General features: G+C 40.8%; 1 protein-coding gene and 1 long non-coding RNA gene across 2 annotated transcripts in view; both read right to left on the bottom strand.

Annotated features, from left to right (window-relative positions):
- PSMB7 (proteasome 20S subunit beta 7) overlaps positions 1–21,378 on the bottom strand; it is a 62,419-nt gene that overhangs the window by 14,022 nt on the left and 27,019 nt on the right. Inside the window, exon 6 of the mRNA XM_520247.9 lies at positions 17,034–17,092. Within this exon, the coding sequence (XP_520247.2) occupies positions 17,034–17,092 (59 nt within the window). The remainder of the gene's footprint in view (positions 1–17,033; positions 17,093–21,378) is intronic.
- Positions 16,027–16,644, bottom strand: LOC134807717 (uncharacterized). The gene is made up of 2 exons (XR_010148857.1): positions 16,513–16,644; positions 16,027–16,386 (listed from the first exon to the last, which is right to left on the bottom strand). It is a non-coding gene; the product is annotated as an uncharacterized LOC134807717 (long non-coding RNA).

The following is a 21,378-nucleotide window of genomic DNA, read 5'->3' as shown; positions in this document are numbered from 1 at the left end:
TGGGAGGAGGGGGTCTCAAAAAGGCATAAGGAAGCTTCAGGGCTCTGGAACTGATGAATATAGTCACTATATTGACTGTGGTCATGGGGGGCGGGGGAGGCAATGCTTGACAGAGGCAAAGAATTTGACAGAATAAAGATATGAATCTAGTCCTGTTTCTTACCAGCGGTGTGACCTCAGTGATAAAAGTCACTCCACATTTTTAAGTTCCAATTTCCCCATCTGCAAAGGAGGACCTAAAACCCCCAAGCACCAGGATGGTCATGAGGATGATACGAAGTGTCATGCACAGGAGATGCTGGGCTACGGTGCCTGCAGTGCAGGAAATCTACAATGAATGCTAACTTCACCTGATCCTACCCATCTCCAACGCTCACAAACACAATTACCAAGGTAAAAGGCTTCAGGGCTACCAATGTGATAGGCAACTGATACGAACTTAGTACTTCTTTTTCTCAACCCCCATTTAAAAGCAAATCAATTATGACAGCGGCCATCATACTGCAAATGAAATTCAACATATTGCCATAAAATCTTTGTTCATGTGCACATCTTCCATGTAGAATTACCACCGTTTCGGTGAGAAGTGTAAGTACCACATTTTCATTTCTTCTCTTTCACCAAAAATTATATTCTAAAAAGACACAGAAAAAGAAGGCAGACTTACTGCGTGCAGGCTCTGTGCCAAGTACCCAATTCCACACATTTACCCAAACAACGCTTTAAGGTGGTTTGGTTTTTTCCACCCAAGAAAACAAAACCTCCAGTCTCCAAAAATACAAATGATACCATCAAGTCTTTAAGTAAATTTAATTTATAAATCACTTGCGGGTTTCTCTTTTTAAAGTACTTTACCTCTAAAATTATTTCATAGTTGCAAATATATTGCTTAAATTATGCTACCCTAACATTCCAACACTCATCTGGCTTGTTACATTTGGTAAAATTAAACACATCCTGATGAATTCCTCTACTACAGAATCTAGTCATCGAATCCCATGGCAAAGAGCTATCAAATTCACTGCATCAAAACTACATCCAAACATTGACATTTCCCTAAAATACATGTAATAAAACTCTCAGCAAACAGAATCAGTCAAATTATTTTCGGCCACCCCGTATGTCAATCAAAAAGATATCATTTAATTTTCCCATCTGGCCATTTGTTGATTGTAAATCTTAACTGAAACTGACCAAGAAATCAAAAGCACTTTAATTTTCTTTGAAAGTTTCAGGACAAGAGGTAGTCAGAGACTCAGAGAGTAAACTCGTTACACCTGATGAGCATTTTACAAACACGGTCCTCGTAATGATCCCTTCAAGTACCAACTTCAGGCCATTTCATGAGAGTGAGTTTTACATCTTACAAACTGGGGCTACAGGGGTTACACAAGAGGCAAAAATCAATCTTCCAACCCAGGCCTCTTCAGAGCCCACGTGTGCACGCTCCACCCAGCCCATTCTTACCGCTCTATCCCCTAATTCCATTCAGCTGAGTTAAAAGCCAGTGTATTTGTCAAGGAACCAAAGTTAATGAGTCTTTATGTCTTTTTAATATTCTGTTATCACCAAGGTTCTGATTCTAGAAAAACTACATTCTAACATGACAGGGTGACAATGACGGCGAGAATGACCACATTCTACAGATAAAATATTCACTGCAAATATTTTTAAAAATCTGTACCACTAGGTGGAATTTTAAAATATCTATTTAGTACAACTTCCTATCATTTCTTGGTTTCTGCACAATTTCAGGGTTAGGGGAGGGTAGTATAAATTACCTAACAGACACCCACAAGTAACATTATCTGTTAAGGTTAAAACTTTAACTACCTTCCTGAGGTATGCTGCTGGGGTCTCATTACAGCAGGTAATCTCATATTCCGCCATGCACAACACACTAAGTACCAGCATCTCCCAATTACACTGCAACGTAAATCTCAAAGGACATCTGAAAAGTCTACACAGCTCCTGCACCCACTGCTGAAACACAAGCACCTCTAATGGAACGTGGCAGCTTTCTAAACTAAATATTCACATGCAGGGACAGGGATGCTAAGCTCCGGCCTTATCTCACACTGAAGAGCGGATGCTAATTAAAAGGCCACACTGACTCGGGAAATGACCGCCCAGACAACTTTAGACACTGTCTGCCATTTCCCTTCCCAGCTGTCCCAACTTCCAGGACTGCACGACTGAGAGGCAGAGCAGGGGCCCCCGTGCCTCTAGACTTAACATTCCTGTCCAGAATGGTCTCCTTCTCTTCTGCCTCCCTGTCCCACCTTTCCTCACACCCCAAGACCAAAAACAATTCATGTGAGGAGTCACATGCAATTTGAGGTGGCTTTATAGTCCCCCAGATAGAGTCCATCAGCTCCTCTTCCGCCGTACCCCTACTGCCCACTGTATGGGTACCGTTCTCGACTTTTCATGACATAGTCCCTGCTTGTGGGCCTGTGCACCCCTCTCTAGGTTGTAAAGTCACTAAGAAAGGGACCATGTCTTAAAACCAGGCACAGGCCTGATCAACAAAACTCAAGGTGAATGGCATGCAAGCCCACCCTTCACATGTCTGAAGGACCACCGTCTATCAACAGTTTACAGAGGGCTTAATGGCAACTCCAGTGGCAACACAGATCTCTTCTGGTGGCGCAGATGCCAAGAAACTTCCCCTATTACACTCTGCCTTTGCCAGTTTTGATGTGCCTTAGGAGTTTTTGAGAAAGAGCACCTTTTTTTTTTTTTTTAAAGCTTTCACAATAGCAGAAGGTATCCAGGGTATATTTGTTCCTACCATAATCATTTGGCTATTTTTAGAACTGTTTTTACTTCAGCTAGCAAAACCTACACTTGATATAGGCTGTCATGGAAAAAAAAAAAAAAAACCTGTCATAAAGGTAGTAATGGCTTTGAAATATCTCATCCAAGCCAACTTTATTCTCATCCCTCTTGAGAATCGCCAATCCCTTCAAATATTGGCAGTTCCATTTATTCAGATCTTCCGATATATAAAATTTGCTGACTTTTCCCCCCTTGAGTTGATACAGATACATAAAAACTGCAAAGCTTTTTTTTTTCTTGGCTAGAAACAAAACTTCTCTGCCTGCCTGTGTAAAATACAGGGGCATTTTTAAATTACCATATGCTTTAGATCAGAAGGTAAAAACAGTACAGTAGCAATTTAAAACCTTCCAGCCTGTGAAAGCTGACAATTAACTCAGTGAAATACGGTCCAAGCCCTCACGCCCCCCAATTCTTGTAGGCAGTGGTCTCAATTAACACCTAAATGCCCTGCATTAGAAGGTTTACCATTTTATAGTTTAGGTTAATTTACATATATCATGGAAACCTACACAGGTACTACATTTAAATATTTCGCCCCAAATATTATTTTAAACTTAATTTTCCACAGAGCTCATAAAAAGAAGAAGAATCTTTGCTAAAATTCTTCATCATGCTTCCGTGTATATTAGCAAATGTGCAGTGTGTGACTGTCTTGCACACCCATGAGCCCACCACCCCCCTTTCTGATATCGCACAACACACAAGTACAATAAACCATGTGAATATTTCATACCGCTGTGAAATATGCTGGATTATCAATTCAACATCTGCTGTCTTTAGGGTCCGGGAGTCCCGCAGAGACACTTTCAATTTGTAATTGAGTTCTATGCTGAATTAATCAGCAGTTTATCTTTTTTACTAAAATAATGTCTTCACCACTAAACCAGATTTACATTAACAATTTATGCCAAATTACCTGCCAAGGCAAAACTTATAAGATTCTAAGCTACAAACCAGTAACACTCAGTCCTATATTTCATTTCTTGTATTTCTTTAACCCATATACAAGAAAGTGGAAATCCATTGTTCCAAGAGCTTGCGAAACTCTAACCACAGACGACCTCTTGGATTTGTAACAGAGCCTCACTTTTGATGGTGAAATTCGTGCTGGTTTCCTCCTCTCCCCCTGAAAGCCACTGTTCAATAAGTGGTTATGATTCCAAATTTTTACCAAATAGAATTCTAAAATGAAATAAAGTCAGTGAATAACAAAAGAGTATCTTTTATTTCTTTTCCCAATGAAAATCTTCCCATTCTAAATCTTGGCTTGGCTCAAGTAACCGAAAAAAGACAACCTAGATAAAGGAAGGATTTTTAGTGCTTATTATGTACCTGAGACCCAAGTTAGCAAAGGCAATTCAATTTGAAGAGAGCGGTGAAGTCCCATTTTCTCTTTGATATCACGACACAGAACATTTCATTAGCAATATCTCCCTTTCAATTCCACCTATACAGTTAAAAGTCTCCAAACACTTATGAATTCAACACTATCTCTGAATCTAGCTCTCACCTCTCTCTCTGATTCGTCTCTGGTCACAAGACCAGAAGTTTTTTGCTGCTGGACTTTTGCCACAGGTGCCAGCAGACAACATACTTCATGAAATATTTCTCCTATATGGTGTATGTCCCCCTACATTTCAGTTCTAGGAAATACGTAAAGCAAAAACATTTCAAATGGAACACCTGCTCCAAAGAAATGCATCATAAATAATTACCTATCAACTACAATAGAATACCTATCCCTTCTTTTCTATCTACTTTGCCAATAGCTGCACAAGGAATTCCCACAACAGCCTCTCTCAGTACTGCCTCTGCATTACAGCACCAAGCCTAACAGCTTGTAATCACTTGGAACCTGATGACATTCTGCTGATGACATACTGGTTACATGAGAATATGAAATTGGGTGTTTACACAGCAGGGCAGAAGACATGACAGAATTTTCAGAAATATTTTTGGGAGAAAAATCAACAAAGTCAATAACAAAGCCAATATACCATTTGTTGATATCCTTTCATTACTCCTCTAAGAACTGGAAATAGAGACCTTCAAAATGTATATAGTCACTTTCCTAAGATTTGTTGATTCTTGAATTCCAGAGACCTGGCCCCAAGAAGAATCCATTCCAAGCTTACAGAGATTTTTGGTAAACTATGCCTTTCCTTTTCTGTTTCCTTCCATCTAACCCCCTTTTATTTCCTGAAATTAAATGGGAATAAGTCACACTTCCTAGAATTTCCTTCAACCCTTCCCCAAAATATGCCACTTTCAACTTCGACTTTTAATAAAGGCAGAATGCGATGGCAAGGGTAGAAATGAGGACCAGCCACCACCATTAACTGGGGTTCTGAAGATAGAGAGATGAGGAAGACACAGACTTGAACAGAAGAATACACATTCAGTGGCCACTTCTAAGTCCAGGAAGACTAACGAATCCTAGAGAATCAAGAAAGAAAGAAGCAATTACTTCTAAAATTCCAAACCCTGTATGGTAGGAAGCAAAGTCCTCCTCTTGAATCAGGTGAAAGACCGCATAGAATTTCTATCTGCTCTGTAAGATGCCACAAAACTCAAAAAGCAAGAAGACTGAAGAGGGCAGCCTTAACTCAAGAAGTCCCTTCCTACCTCTCCAAAGCTGGCCACCAGTGGGCTCCAATGCACAGAGCAAGCTCACTTCTTAAAAGGGGGACAACTCAAAATATCTGGTGCTGGTGGGAACCTTTCACCTTCAACAGAGCTTCTCATCATCATCTATTCTAAAGACATAATGGGTGATTTTCTGAATCACCCACTGAACCATAAATGCCAACTTCAATAACTGTTCACTTCTAAAATTAACTGGTTAATAGCACTATTAGAAATCACTACTTAGAATAATTCCATACAGGACCCCAGGGATTGTATGTTAGGGTTCAGACATCTCTAAAACCTAACGTTTTATGCTAAATAAAGCCAGAGAGAAAATTATTGGGGAAAACTGATACATCTTTTGATCCAATAATAAAGACAATTTATTATGTCTAATGCTTCAGGTCTTAAGGAAAGCCAATAAGCAGGAATTATGACCAAAAGCAAATGACAGAAATAGCCTCAGGGGGAGCCTCTGAAAAGGCCCTTTCAATATTTAAACAAATGTACAATCATCAACCCAATTACGGCACAAATCCAGTGTATAAAGGAAGCACGTCAAATGTTTCAATTGTCCCATCTAAACGTTTCCATAGTTGCACTAGTTCTTAACAAAAAATCCATCAAAACCACAATAAGATACCAAGTCACACACACCCACCAGGATGACTACAATCCAAAGGATGATAAGTCTTGGTGACAACCAAGGATAGAGGATATATGGAAGGATATATGGAAAGGAGGACATATAGAAATCGAAACCTTCACACACTGCTAGTGGCACAGACGCTTTGGAAAACTCTGGTAGTTCCACAAAAGGTTAAACATAGAGTAACTATATGACCTGGCAATCTTGCTCCTAGAATTTCTCTTCCCAAGAGAAATCATAACATATGTCCATACAAAAACTTGTACACCAATGTTCATAGCAGCATTATAAATATAGTCAAATAGTGAAAACAATCCAAATGTCCAACTAATGAATAAGTAAAATGTGGTATGTCCATACAACAGAATACTATTTGACCATCAAAAAGAAATAAAATACTGATATATGCTACAACACGGGTGAAATATTACACAAAGTGAAAGAAGCTAGGCACAAAAGACCACATATTATATGATTACATTTACATGAAATGTCCAGAATAGGCAAGTGTACAGAGATAGTGGATTAGTTATTGCCCAGGGCTGGGAAGGTTGGGGGAAAATGGGGAGTGATAGCTAATAAGAATGGAGTTATTATTTTTTTAAGGTGATGGAGATGTCCTAAGATTGACTGTGGTAATAGCTGTACATCTCTGTGAATACACTAAAAACCACTGAACTACACACTTAGAACAGGTGAACTGCATAGGTGTGAATTATCAATAAGCTGTTATTACATAGTAATAGAACTAGGTATCCCACACTTTTAGAACAGTAGACCTAAAAAAGTAGTCAAAACATCTGATTAGTTACAAGTCAACCAACAAACTCACACTTTAATATTAATTTTTTTTAAAGCTAAGACACCAGTACCGTGGCTTGTGCCTGTAATTCCAGCTACTGAGGAGGCTGAGACAGTCAGATCACTGGAGGCCAGGAGTTCAAGACTAGCCTGGACAGCATAGTGAGACCACTTATCTAAAAAAATTTTTTTAATTAGCTGAGCATGGTAGCACCCTCCTGTATTCCAGCTACTTGGGAGGCTCAGGCAGGAGGATCCCTTGAACCCAGGCATTCAAGGCTACAGTGAGTTTTAAGTGTGCCACTGCACTCCAGCCTTAGCAACACAGCAAGATCCCATCTCTAAAAAATAAAAATAAATAAATAAAAGCTAGGGATTGGCCAGGCACGGTGGCTCATGCCTGTAATCCCAGCACTTTAGGAGGCTGAGGCGGCAGATCACCTGAAGTCAGGAGTTCGAGACCAGCCTGGCCAATATGGCGAAACACCATCTCTATTAAAAATACAAAAATCAGCCGGGCATGGTGGCGCACACCTGTAATCCCAGCTACTTAGGAGGCTGAGCCAGGAGAATCACTTGAACCCAGGAAGTGGAGGTTGCAGGCAACAGAGTGAGACTCCATCTCAAAAGAAAAAAAAAAAAGCTAGGGATCACAATAAACAAAAATACCAGCATAAATCCTTATCCTTTTTTTCTTTTTGAGACAGGGTCTCACTCTGTCGCCCCAGGCTGAAGTGCAATGGCACAACTCACTGCAGCCTTGACTGCCCTGGCTCAAGCAATCCTCTCTCGCCTCAGCCTCCTGAGTAGCTGAGACTATAGGGATGTACCACCATACCCGGCTAATTTTTTCTGGTTTTTTTTTTGTAGAGACAGGGTTTCGTCATGTTGCCCAGGCTGGTCTCAAACTCCTGAACTCAACCGATCTGCCCGTCTTGGCCTCCCAGCATGCTGGGATTACAGGCATGAGCCACGGCGCCTGGCCTAGCATAAATCCTTAAAAGCATTTAATGAGAAAATAATTTGGGGTCTAAATACACATTTTTCCCCCCAGACAAACGAGATACCGAAACAGATTAACAACCAAATATAACCTTAAAACCTAAAAATCTGGAGAAGTGAGTCAAGTTCAGCTCATTAAGCTGACACCTATTAAAGCGCCATAAGAAAAACAGCCTGAAACACCATCAAAACAGATAAGAAAATCATTGTTTATAATAGTTATCGAAGGTCGAGGTTTTTTTGGTTTAATTTTGCATTTACTTAAAACTCTGTGTTTGATGCCAACAGGGTTCAAGTTGCACAGGAAGGTGCTTCGGCTAAACACGGATAGTCTTCCTTGATCTCCACTGTCTGCTGTGTGGGTTCCACCAGCAAACCTCCCAGCGAGTGGTCACCTTCCTATGGAGTCATTAAACCTCTGAATGTCAGCTGGTGGGATTAGCCAGCAGCTTCCACACCTGAGCCCCCGTGGCAGGGACAGAGGCATTTGGATCAAGATCACTAATGAATACAGAATTCATATGCCGCTTGTCAGGGCTCCTGAGCTCAGAGTCGCACAGATGCAACCTAAATAAGACGGAGGACAGAACAATCGTTGACGAAGATTAAAAAGTTTTGGCAGTTGGGAAAAAAAGAGCACCTCATTATTCAAATATGATAGTCTTGCTTATTTTTTTCTATTTTTGTTCAAGCTATTCATGATTCACCTCAAATGGACAAATGCCATTCACCAATATTTAAAGACTTCTTGGTCTCATTACTAAATCTGAAGAGGGCTGTGCTGCCTGTACATCAGCTATATGGAGAAAACAGCTCTCCTGTAAAACAGCTCTCTTGTAAATAATATTTGAAAATTTTAGGGGAATATAACAATCACAAGCTATTTAGGGTGGAGGGCAGTTTAAAAATGAAAAAAAAATCTAGAATTAAAAGAAAAAAATGACCTTCCACAGCCAAGTGATTTTATTACATTTACTAACATCTCTATCTCTGACTTCCTTAAACTTTTCTGTTCCTGGGTTCCCTCCAATCACAGAGCTGCCAAAGAGCTTTACACACCTTGTCTGACACTTGCTTGGCTTTCTGCCGTCTTCACAAGACCTCATCAGAGAAAAGAAACAGCCCAAGCAGCCCACACCTCTGCTCACCTGGAATAAGATGTCTTTCCCAGTCTTGTTAAAGAATTACAGGAATAAGAAAGTGTTAAAGAATTAAAGGAATAAGATGTCTTTCCCCCCCTGTTGTGAAAGAATGACAAAGAGGCAGATATAGCCCAGTGGCTGAACCCATCGGAGGGCTCTAACGTCAGGCTGACCAGGGTTCAGACTCTGAGTCTTCCACTGAGTGTGTGACCTCTGGCCAGTTATTTGATCTCCCTACGGCCCAATTTTCTTCTCTACAAAATGAAGACAACAAAGTACCGACCTCAAGGAATTGCTGAAAAGTAAATGAAATAATATACCACTGTCTATGACCACCACATATGCCTGTCTCCAATATTACGCTTTCAGATAAGAAGGCCTCTATCTATCTATATCACGCTATAAATTCACCAAGCCTGATGCCAGCACAAATAATCACATTACTCGTTGCTATGCGATGTTTGTATCCTACTATTGAATAACTAAAAAAATAAAACCAGCTGCCATATTTTAGAGCCAATTTTGTGTGAGCCACCATCTAAGGTGTTTTTACAGGCCGCATCTAACGCTCACAGCAACGTGCAGGCAGGTCTCTGTTCCGATCGCACAGACAAGGATGCCCCTCTTCCCAGAGTCCTGCTGTAAGGACAGAGGAAACAGACCTGCAGCCCAATCCTCTAGCTCCCAAGCCCCATCCCGCTTTCCATGCAACCATATTGAACTCATACTATGTTCTCTTTTGGGACCATTCTATATGCCAAATAGCATAATTTTTTAATCAAAATAATGCAGATCTCTCACACTATTGTCCATCTGCAAAACACAAATGAACCTGCAACTCAGTGTCTTCCTAATACTGGACTTACAAAAAAAACACACACACACAGTTACTTCTAAGATTTGCTGTCAGAAAACCATATTGGTATCAACTCTCATTATTTAAAGTGGATCTATAGCTGCCTGCAATGACAGATTAATTCTGTTTCCTCAGTAGCTAGGTGTTTGGCATCACGTTTGTGAGGTAACCACAAGCCTTTAGGGCGATAGCTGCTCACATCTTTAGCAATCTATAAGGGCTTCTCTAGAGGCCAACACTTGCCGAGTGATGAAATATGACTCCATAAATCAGATGGCTGAAGTGGCGCTTGTATACGTCACCACCTATCTTCATAGCTTCTCTCTGAAGGGTATAGGGTAGGAGCTCATCCCTCGGTATTGCAACCAGAGAAAGGACCATCACAGTTGGCATTGACTAAGCATGTGCTACTTAAAACTGAAGACACACTAAGACTAGGGAAAAAAAAGATCCTGCTGGTGTTAGCACGCCTCAGGCAGTGGCAGAAGCTTCAGCAACTCATCTTCAAAAGGCAGAGAGCCAGAGCTCTAGAAACCTGCAAAAATTGGCTAAGCCTGCAGTCTTCATTTCTTTAAGTTGAGCATCTTCAAAGTCTAGAATTCTAACTGTAGGGCACAGCAGCTGCCACTGCAGATCTGATCCTCTCAGCTTTTGGCAGCTCTCAACTTGAGATTCTAGCAAAAGAATTTTTCAAGTTGCTATTATTGCCTGTCATGGATTTATAAATATTGTGCACTATCTGCTGTGGCATGGCTCTCATGGGACGCCAGAGCATGCCAAATGCATAACAGAATGAAAAACAGTTTCTATTCTTCAAATAAATGCTAATTTTTTTTAACTGTGCTCACACGATGTGTTTGGTGACCAACTTCAATAGTACAGAATATGTATCAGAGAAGGGGGAAAAAAGCTGATTGTCTTTTCCAGCAGCATTCAGCTGCTACTTTCATTAAGCTTGTTTAATTAGATTCCAGATGCTAATTTGCAAGTCGATACCAGAGGGTGCAGGACAGTTTGCCTTTGAATCATCTCCCTGTGATGTGAGGGTCCTGCGCACACCACTACCCTTCAGCAGCCCTCGCAAGATATTCTGACAATTAGTACAAAGAGGGGGCAGTATTGATCTTGACAGACTAAATATTAATCTTCTACCCATTTTAATAAATTGTAATCTCCAAGAGTTTAAATTTCTCACTAGGCCAAATGAAAACATCCCTTCTTACAAAGAAATAGAATAGAAGGAAAACTAACCTACATTATCGGATTCATTTAATTCTCTCTCCCCCTTAAATAAAATCCATGTTTCATTTTAGCAATTTTAGCAATTTTCAAGATACATATCTGCCAAGCTAATGCCATATTTCCAGGTATCATGATCAAACTCCTTATTTTTAACTGGAAAATGGACTGAAAATGCCCCAGCATGGTTATCACTAGTTTTCCTGTCCAGCTAAGCTAGCCTGTGGGTAAGAACCAGGACCAGGAGCTGAATTCTTATACCAGCCTTAACAATAGAGAAGAAAAAATCTGGGGGAATGCTCTGAGCAATTCATCATCACCAAAAAAACCTCTCATATAACTGACCCCTTGTCATCAGGTCAACTTACACATTTCAAAATCCCCTATTCTGGTAATACATTGGTACAGTGTCTGAATAAGCACCTTCACTGATAAAAATAAAGCACGAGATTTATCACCAGTAAGTAATACAATTTTTTATGCCTTCATTTCCATCACAGCTAAGTACTGTGAACGCTAAAGGTGAAATTATCAAACTGTTTCAAAGGAAGGTTACTCTCAGAATCACTAAGTAAAGTTGTGTTTAACACCTTTTTATCCACCCATTCAACACACACTGGCTGAATACCTACTATGCCCCAGTCACCATGCTAGGGCAAGGGAATAGAAACGACCAGGTGTACGCACAGTCCCTGCCCAAGAAGAATTCAGGCTCACAGCAAGGGAACAAACAAAAAAATGAAAATTAGAAGACCACTCAAGGTAGCGTTTAGGCCAAAACTGGGTGAGACTTTTTGAAGATTTTTAATGTGCCCTAAACTCACATGGTTAGTTGAAACTCAGGAACTGAGGACTTTTACTTGAGGCAAGTCATAGCTCAGATAACTTAAAACAGCAGAAGCCCATCTTGGGCGTTTACGAATCCCAGCTGGGTTTCACTCTTCTGCTTTTTCGGCCTATAATTTCCCAATGAGCATTTGCCCTTTGCCCCATCTTCATTTTCCCTGTGTCCTTAATGGGGTGTTTGGTTGGCTGACTCTGTGCCCCAATACTGCACGCTATTTGAGAAGTGTACTGGTTATCGTCCTCTGTTACCTTGAAAAGATGTTCAGCACTTTCTAGATAAGAAGAAAAGGTCCCTTCCATTTCCCAGGTGGTTTTCATAACTCAGACTAAGCTCAGGGTTATCCTACTGTCTCAAGGCAACACACACATACTGAACCTCAGGAGCTAAGAACAGAGATGACTTCATGGCCCCTGCCCTCAAGGAGCTCCCTCTCTCACTGGCATGGAGGAGATGCCTCTGAAAACAGCCAGAAAACAACAGGACAGGTGTGTACAGTGCAGCACAGGGACACAAATAAATGAAGCAGCAACAGGGTACTGCTGGTGGGCACCAGTGGTAAGGAGTCCATGGCCAGCCAGTGCACCCTATATTCAAAGAACGGTGAGCAGACAAGAATGGCCAAAGGGAACTATGTTCCCCCAAAGTTTAATCCCTGGACTTACATGTGATGGTGATATATGAACCATTTTTATTTCTATCAATAGTATGTACCCACTTTCATGTGTCTTGAAAAATATAGGCTGGCCATGGTGGCTCATCTGAGCCCAGGAGTTTGAGACCATCCTGGGCAACATAGTGAGACCTCATCTCTACTAAAATTCAAAAAAATCTGCCAAGCGTGGTGGTACACAACTATAGTCTCAGCTACTTGGGAGGCAGAGGCGAGAAGATCACTTGAGCCTGGGAAGTCGAGGCTGCAGTGAGCCCTGGTCATGCCACTGCACTCCAGCCTGGGCAACAGAGCAAGATCCTGTCTTAAAAAAAGAAAAAGAAAAGAAAAATAGAACCAGTACATCAAACCCAGGATTTCAGATATAAACTGTATTTTAAAAATAAATTTAAGTTAAAAAGGTGAATCAAAGTGGTTGCTGGAAACATGGAGAATGGAACTGCCTGGAAAGGGGCCCTCAGGGGTAAAGGAAACGTTCTCTATCTTCATTTGAGTGCCAAAACCCACTGAACTCTACACTCAAGATCTGTGCACTTTATTATATGTAAATTATACCTTAATTTGAGTTAATTTTAATTTTCAAAAAAATTAATAGAGCAGGTGGCACCTGGATATGGCAGAAACCTTAAATGTAGCGTGTAAATGACAAGTTCAAAACGCAGTGATAGGCTGGCCCTGCCCAATAAATGTTCTGGTAGTTACAGTTTAAAAAACAGAATTAGATGATATTTTATTAATATTTTTATTTAGCCAATATACTTGAAACAGTACCATTTAACATATAATCAGTATAAAAGTTATTGAGGTGTTTTAAAAGCTTCTTGTATTAAGTCTCTGAAACCTGGTGTGCGTTTTCCACTTACAGACCCTCTCAACTGACATTTCAAACGCTCGATAACCACATAAGGTTAGCGCTGGACAGTGCAGCTAGAGATGACGGGAACACAAGACAGGTTTTTAAGGAGGGAGGAACTTGTATTCCATAAATACTATAGTCCAAAGGCCCAGCACTATCCAAAGTACAGGTTTGGAGATCAGGAAACAGAAAGACTCTGGGCTTCCTCTAATTTGTTATTTGTTTTAACGATAAAGTCAAGAGTTTATTTCATAAGTCTGGCCTAAAAATTACTGTTGGTTAAACAATTTGTTATTACAACAGCCTAAAACTGCCACTTTGCAAAGCAATTCTCTGTGAGTGAGTGGCAGTTACTGTCCTGGCAACCCATTCGAGGTGTGAAAGGCAGCAGTGCTATTCTCCTGGCTTTCTGTCTGAGACACATCCAGAAGCCTTTCCACACTGAAAGGAAACAGCAGGCTTAGTCACCCAATTCTGTGGTCTCTAATTAGGCAAGAAAAGTTATCCAGGGCTTTTTGACACAGAAAGAAAGTCTCCCTGGAAAGAAGGAAAATTAAAAGTTTGGAAATTTTAAACCAAACTGTCTTTGTTGTTATGAGTTCTATACAGACGCAGAACCAGAAATGACAGACACTTTGGCTGAATCTAAAATGGTGTCCTCTTAACTCTGCTAGGCAGTCTCAGCCTTCATTTAATATTCACCAAAAGCAAACAGTGTGGTTAGCACAGTTAGTGGCTTGGTCTTCACAATAAATGTTTCCTACTATTAACATTTCTTTAGATTTTTAAACAATTAATCTGCTGACAGCTGTTATTCTATTATGTGCCTTCTGTTTACTTTTAAACTCAACCACTAAAGAAGAAGGTATCACCTTCACCTTAATAAAGTGATTTTCGGCCGGGCATGGCGGCTCACACCTGTAATCCCAGCCTTTGGGAGGCCAAGGTAGGCAGACTGCTTGAGCTCAGGAGTTCCAGACCCACCTGGGCAGCATGGTGAAACCCAGTCTCTACAAGAATTGCTTGAACCCAGGAGGCAGAGGTTGCAGTGAGCCGAGATCATGCCACTGCACTCCAGCCTGGATGACAGAGTGAGACTCTGTCTCTCCCTCTTTTTTTTTTTTTTTTTTTTTGAGACAAAGTCTGGCTCTGTCACCCAGGCTGGAATGCAGTGGTATGATCTCGGCTCACTGCAACCTCTGCCTCACAGGTTCAAGTGATTCTCCTTCCTCAGCCTCCCGAGTAGCTGGGATTACAGGCGCCCACTACCATGCCCGGCTAATTTTTTGTATTTTTAGTAGAGACAGGTTTCACCATGTTGGTCAGGCTGGTCTCGAACTCCTGACCTCAAGTGATCCACCCGCCTCAGCCTCCCAAAGTGTTGGGATTATAGGCATGAGCCGCTGCGCCCAGTCGAGACTCTGTCTCTAAAATAAATAGATTTTCACTGATTGTCAGTGTGCATGTGGTTTCAATAACAAGTGAATAAAGACCAGTAACCTAAAATTGTCCATTTAAATAATCAATGTGAAATAAGAATATGGCCAATCTGTTTCAAGGTCTCACAGCTAATGCTCCCAAGTTATGGACACAACTGATCTAAGAAACATTCTTCAGATTGATAATATCAATTTTATCGAAAGGATGCTGACATTCCCCTTTACTTCCCAAAATCACATCAAATATTGAATTCACAGCCTTTGAACCATTTCAAATCCAAACTCTAAATAAGGTAAAATTACTTTGGTGGAGTGTTAAAGTCACTTCTAATGTACCTCATACTCTCAACTTTTCCTACAATTCTCATTTTTCTTTAACATACGGAAGTCCCAATCAACTGGAAATAGACAAAGCTTTCAGGAAGATTTGAAAAGATTAATGTGTTTTAAAGAAGGGTTTGGCATTACTGAGGTGATTTTCTAAACAAAACTCAAGAGTACGCCTCCTTGTACCTCTGTGAGTTCTAATGGATGCGTAGAACCTTAGGAACTCCTCTCCTATAGTTAGAAAACTGGGGAACTTTTTTTCTTCTTTTTCAAGTGACCTAGTATTAATATATCCTATTTTTTCTCTGTATTTAAGAAGGCCAAATAGAAAATAATGCTGATATGGGAGTAACTGTTCACATTGAGAAATGAGAACAGAATCCCAATCTCATTTATTGTCTATACTTGGACCTGTTTACTATTCTTAATTGGAACAAGACACTATCATTTTTAGTGTAAAACACCTAAATTCTATACACTATGTTTTAATTCCTGCAGCTATCCGAGAAGCGAAGAAATCTTGCCAAGTGACCAAGTCACTTATATGAGCTATCCCCATGTACCAAGGGTAGGTATCGCAGTTTCCAGCAGAAAACCCCTGTCTGTCCTGGCTGATCAGTATCTTTAATCCTACTTTCTCTGGCTTTGACAGCACTTGGTCCAAACCTAAAGGGCAGAGAGAGCTTCAGAGTTCCAGTGACACTTGGTGCTCCAATGACAATGAGATGATGGAAGAACAAAATATTTTTAATAAGCAATCTTTTCCAAAGATGACTGGACATAAGGCACTGTCAAAAAGCAATTCCCAGAGACACCCTCTGGTCCCTAAACAATACTGCGAAGTCAGAAATGGCAAAAACCTACATACTAAGAAATAGGGTAAACCACTCATAAACTACCTATTAATTGTTGAAAAGAAGTTGATACTCCCCATCAAAAAATTAACAACCATCAAAAAAGCTTATGTGCTGAATGCTGGTTTAGCGGCCAGATGTAGTGCCGTGGAGGAGTAACGTGGTACCATGATGGATCCAGGCATATTCAACATTCCTGCGACAGTGACCATGGAAGAGCTGTGCATTTGTCCTGAAGATGTAAGGGGTGGCGGGGTGGAGACAATCTATCATTAAAGTAGACTTAAGTGGAGTATCATTCAGAAGATATCACCTTCCCCCACCACCAAAGAAAACACAATAAAAGAATCTCTCATACATGTATCTGAGACACTAGATCATTACGCTCTGAGATGATTCCCCCACATGTGTGGTCTTGTCCCCATCTTCTGCCAGATGCAGAATCATCTACAGGGATTTTTAAAACTGCCTCCATTTTCAGGTCACGTCTCTGTAACATGCAAAGACATACACAGTTTTTCTGTTCTTAGTAAGAACAGAAAAACCTGTCATTTTGAGATATCGTGACACAGAAAGCTTGGTGCGCAAGAAAACATTCCACGTTACCACCGCATTTACAGTCAAGAAGATTCCTAGACAGCCCAAAGCCCAGAGCAAAAAGCTGGATAGCGCCGGCGCCTCAAGCCCAAGGAAGGGCACAGCTGGGCCACTACAAAAGGAAGCTGGTCTCTTCGGCAAACAGACCATCTGTGCCAAAGAACATTCCAACTAACAACAGTGCTGTACAAGCTCGGGAGGAATCAGCAATCAATTTGTAAATATTCAAGATAAAACCAGAAAAATATTTGAAAAAGAATAAAACTGCAGGGACTTACATACCTCCATGTCTGGCCTAAACTTATCTTCAAATACAGCCATTGCTGCCAAGGAGCCAGAACCTGCAAGAAAAAGGTGCACTTTTAGTGTATTTTATGATATCCCAGCTTATCCATCTCAAGTTTACCTAGGGGCAAGAAAAACAGCAAAACATGCCCAGTGTCTCATTCAAGTACAGTGTAAATATTAATTCTACAGGGCCACATAAACCAGGTAAAAACAGTGCTCTTCAAAAGCCTGGAGTCACACTTACCACTATCTAAGGTAAATCTGCAACTGGTCCTACTTCCACCACTGACAGGTATAATTGTAAATTATTCACAATAAAATGCTGAAGCATGAAAATGAGGTTATGGAGAATTTGGATTTTTTTCAAACAGTGACTGCCACATAATTTCCCGTGTTCTATGCTGTGAGTCTAGTGCTCCATATTGTGCCTTGGCAGGCTGCTGGGTATAGCGCTAAATACCAAGCCAGTTCCAAAGAAAAGATTGTTTTAATGAGCTGGCCCTGGTAGAGTCACCTTGACACGCAGGGAAGAAACTACCGCACCAGCAATGGTTAATAGGACTGTGAGCAGCAGCCACCAGGTTATTCCAGCTACAACTGTAAAACACTTTATTATGTGGCATTTATTTGGAGCTATTATTTTTAGTTTGTACTTTGAAGAGTAACAGCTGAATAGACAAAATGACAGACAAAGAAACAAAAATTTATTATCACAATAGCAAATGGCTGAAAGGTTATGCACATAGGTATTAACGGATAGCAAATTTATCCCTACAAAAGTAGGATGTAAAGCCATTACAAATAAGCGTGGGCTCCCTTTGAATGGATGCAAAAGGCAGCTAAGCACTCCTTGAAAATTTAAATTTGCTTTGTTCAAAAACCAGAGAATCTTTAGAAAATCATCATCTTGTCTTTACAGGTCCTGGCAATATTTCAGGATACTCCACTTTTGGAGAGAGGATAGAGTTGCCCACAATTTTTTACTCCAATTAGAAGATTTTTTTGGCATTTATTACTTTTTAACTTGTTTTGCATAACACTATCTATTTAGCTGGGTCACAGAGAAAACCATATTTTCTATTTAAAATGATTTGTGTACATCGCTTGACCACCTCAATGGTTTAGCAAAGGAAAAAGGCAGCGATTAAACAGTTTCAAATGAGGTGTCCTGCTGATTTTATCAAGTCTGCTGAATGTATAATGAAAAAGGAGAAGCTGACAGCAACGCCGCATTGAGAAAATACAGACTACCTTATCTGAACCATTTAAGGAGGTCCAATTATAGATCAAATTTAAAGGGTAGAAACAGCAGATTTACAGACACAAATCAATGAACATGGTAATCCCGATGAATATGACAGATACTCCTGTTAGGGAATATTGCTGCGGTTGAGGATCATTACCTTCACAGTACTGGATACATCACATCTAAAGCCGTAGGAAGCGTCAAGTGTAAACCAGCATTACAAGCAATGACTATTCATTTAGGCTTTGGGAGCAAAAGGCAACCCCATTTTCCCCTCCTCACAATTTTTTTCTCCTTAAAAAAAAAAAAAAAAACTAAAATGGTGATCTAAAGGGACATTAAAAGCCCTCTGAAAAGAAGATAGAAATTAAACAGATATAAAACTAGTACACTCAGATAAAACTAGCACATATGCGAGAGCAAATTCAGCAAAACAAACCTCTGAATTTCAAAGTAAACATGTCCTTGAAGATGTGGAAACAGGGTCAAACTCCACCAATGTTCTGTGAGTCACACGTTTACTCTGAGATTCAGGGGTCAAGGGGGAAAGTTAACCTAAGTTGCTATTTTCAGGCCCAGGTGAGAACCAGTCTCAGACTTACTAGTAAAAGCAAGCTGGTTTTGTGTGGAAAGCGAAAGACAGCTGCCATGAACGAACGAGGCAACTGCAAATGAAGAATCTCAGGAAAAAATACTCCTAGATATAGACCAATCCTGCACAGCACTGGTGAGCAGACTGGCCTCTTCCAACAAAGTCCAAGAATATCTCCACGAAGAACACAAGGGTAATCAACCAGAGGCCAGAAATAAACATTTAAAAAAGGACAGGGAGAAGACAGGTATTTAGCTAGGAGCTAACAACTTGTGGAAAACTGTAATGAATTGTTAAAAAAGAAAAACAAGCTTACCTTAAAGGCATTTTTCCTTAAAAATCACTAGCTGTTTATTTCTCCGGGGCCATTCCTTTCCCTGGCAGTTGCACAGTAAATTTTTTTTTTTGCTCTATTCTTTTTCCTAGGCACATATATTTCCTTCTGCTCAGCTTCACTCAATAATTTAAGAAATGAAAAATATTTCCCTCCCCAAATAATTATTTCTTTAAAACCTTTTTCCTGGCCGGGCGCGGTGGCTCACGCCTGTAATCCCAGAACTTTGGGAGGCCGAGGTGAGCGGATCACGAGGTGAGGAGATTGAGACCATCCTGGCTAGCACAGTGAAACCCTGTCTCTACTAAAAATACAAAACATTAGCCGAGCATGGTGGCGGGCGCCTGTAGTCCCAGCTACGCGGGAGGCTGAGGCAGGAGAATGGCATGAACCCGGGAGGCAGAGTTTGCAGTGAGCCCAGATCGCGCCACTGCACTCCAGCCTGGGCGACAGAGCAAGACTCTGTCTCAAACAAAAAAACAAACAAACAAAAAACCTTTTTCCTGCCTAGAAACAATATTACAGACAAAATTTCTGTAAGTGGAAATAACACACTAAACCCACAGACTCTTGGAACGAAAGAGTTTCTCCAATGTGGGGAGGCTCTCTACATTATCAGACAGGCATGTAAGACAAGTAAACATAGGACTTGGGGCTTTTACTACACTGTATTTCTGGCTTCCCCTTTTTATACCTCAAAAAATACATACATACACACACACACACACACACACACACACACTCTCTCTCTCTCTCTTGAGAAAATTTCTGAAAAGCAGGAGCTTCCCAACCTGATTCTGCTTCCCATGAAATCAAAGACAAGAGGGCCCCAAAATAAACTTGAAAAGAAAGGGAAATTCAACATTAAAAATAATTTCTAAATCACTTGCAAATTAGCTCCTGCTCCCAGCTTTTCAGGAAAGGAGGACTTTGGCGCCCCCTTTTCAGAAATACACAGAAGTGTTTGGAGATAGAAAACCTGTCAACAGGTTTGTAGGTACCTCTGAATGTGTGTCTGCCATTTAGAAAACTGGGGTGAGAATTTCAAATACAACTGCAATTGCCTGAAGTGACAAGAGAACATAATTTCAAGGCAATGCAGTGGGGGACACAAGGAACAAGAAGTTGGCCATTTAAAAAAAAAAAAAGATGGTAAACTCAGGCCAGTATTCTTTAAAGATAATTTCATTCAAGTTTCCTAGATACTGGTCCAACATCCAAAACTATATACAATAAATCACCAGTCAAATGCCATTCTAGTACAGCCACCATGTGACCTGTAAAACATTAATATATTATATCCTCTTTTCCCTATAAACCACTAATAATGCCCTGAGACATTCTGTTATTTCAGCATCAACTACCTAAGCTGGCACTCTCTTCATAAACAAAACCAAGGTGAAAATCTTTTGAAGGATCATTTGCTCTGATTTTTTATTCCAAAAGCAGAGACATCTTAGACATCAGAACTGTCTGGTTTCCCATTAAAGAACAGATACACAGAAAAGCCAGGGGACAGCGTGGCCAGGACTGGGCCTCTGCTGTACACTCGAGTATGCCAGTGAAGGAAAGCCATGTCAGAGAGGACGTGCCCTCCACAAATGCAGGCTATGCTCCATGAGCAAGGGTGAGGCCTCAGAGAACTTACTCCAGTCAGGAGGAGAAGGAAGCCAAAGAGAAGAACAAGGGCCTTCTGCTGAGCACCCGCCAGGTGCCGCGCGGCCTATTTTAGGTCATTTCATCATCCTCATAGCAACCCACTAACGTGAGAAAGCTCCTTGTCTAGGACTACAGGAAACAAGCACAGGGGTGGGATTCCTGTCTCAGCTGTTGACCCTATGTCGCGCTCTCATACAAAAAGTCCTATATGCTACAATACAGTTGAGAGAGAACAGGCAAGACCTTCCATGACCAGGTTTCTACCTCCTTCGGCTCCCTCCCATCTCCCATACACACCCCTGATACTCCACCAACACCACACTGCCCATGATTTCCTAAATGCCCATGCCAGTTCAAGCCTATCTCACAGAGCACATGGCAGTCCACAGAACTCCCAGTCACCCTTCAAACTCCAGCTGAGAGATCACTTCTTCCTAGAACCCTTCCTTGGTCACCCCCCTCCACAGGGTTTATCACTCTCATCTCTGCAACTTGTCCATCCTTTCAT

The sequence above is a fragment of the Pan troglodytes genome, chromosome 11, assembly GCF_028858775.2.
Source record: "Pan troglodytes isolate AG18354 chromosome 11, NHGRI_mPanTro3-v2.0_pri, whole genome shotgun sequence".
NCBI lineage: Eukaryota > Metazoa > Chordata > Mammalia > Primates > Hominidae > Pan > Pan troglodytes.
This window is presented reverse-complemented; position numbering and strand designations above follow the sequence as displayed.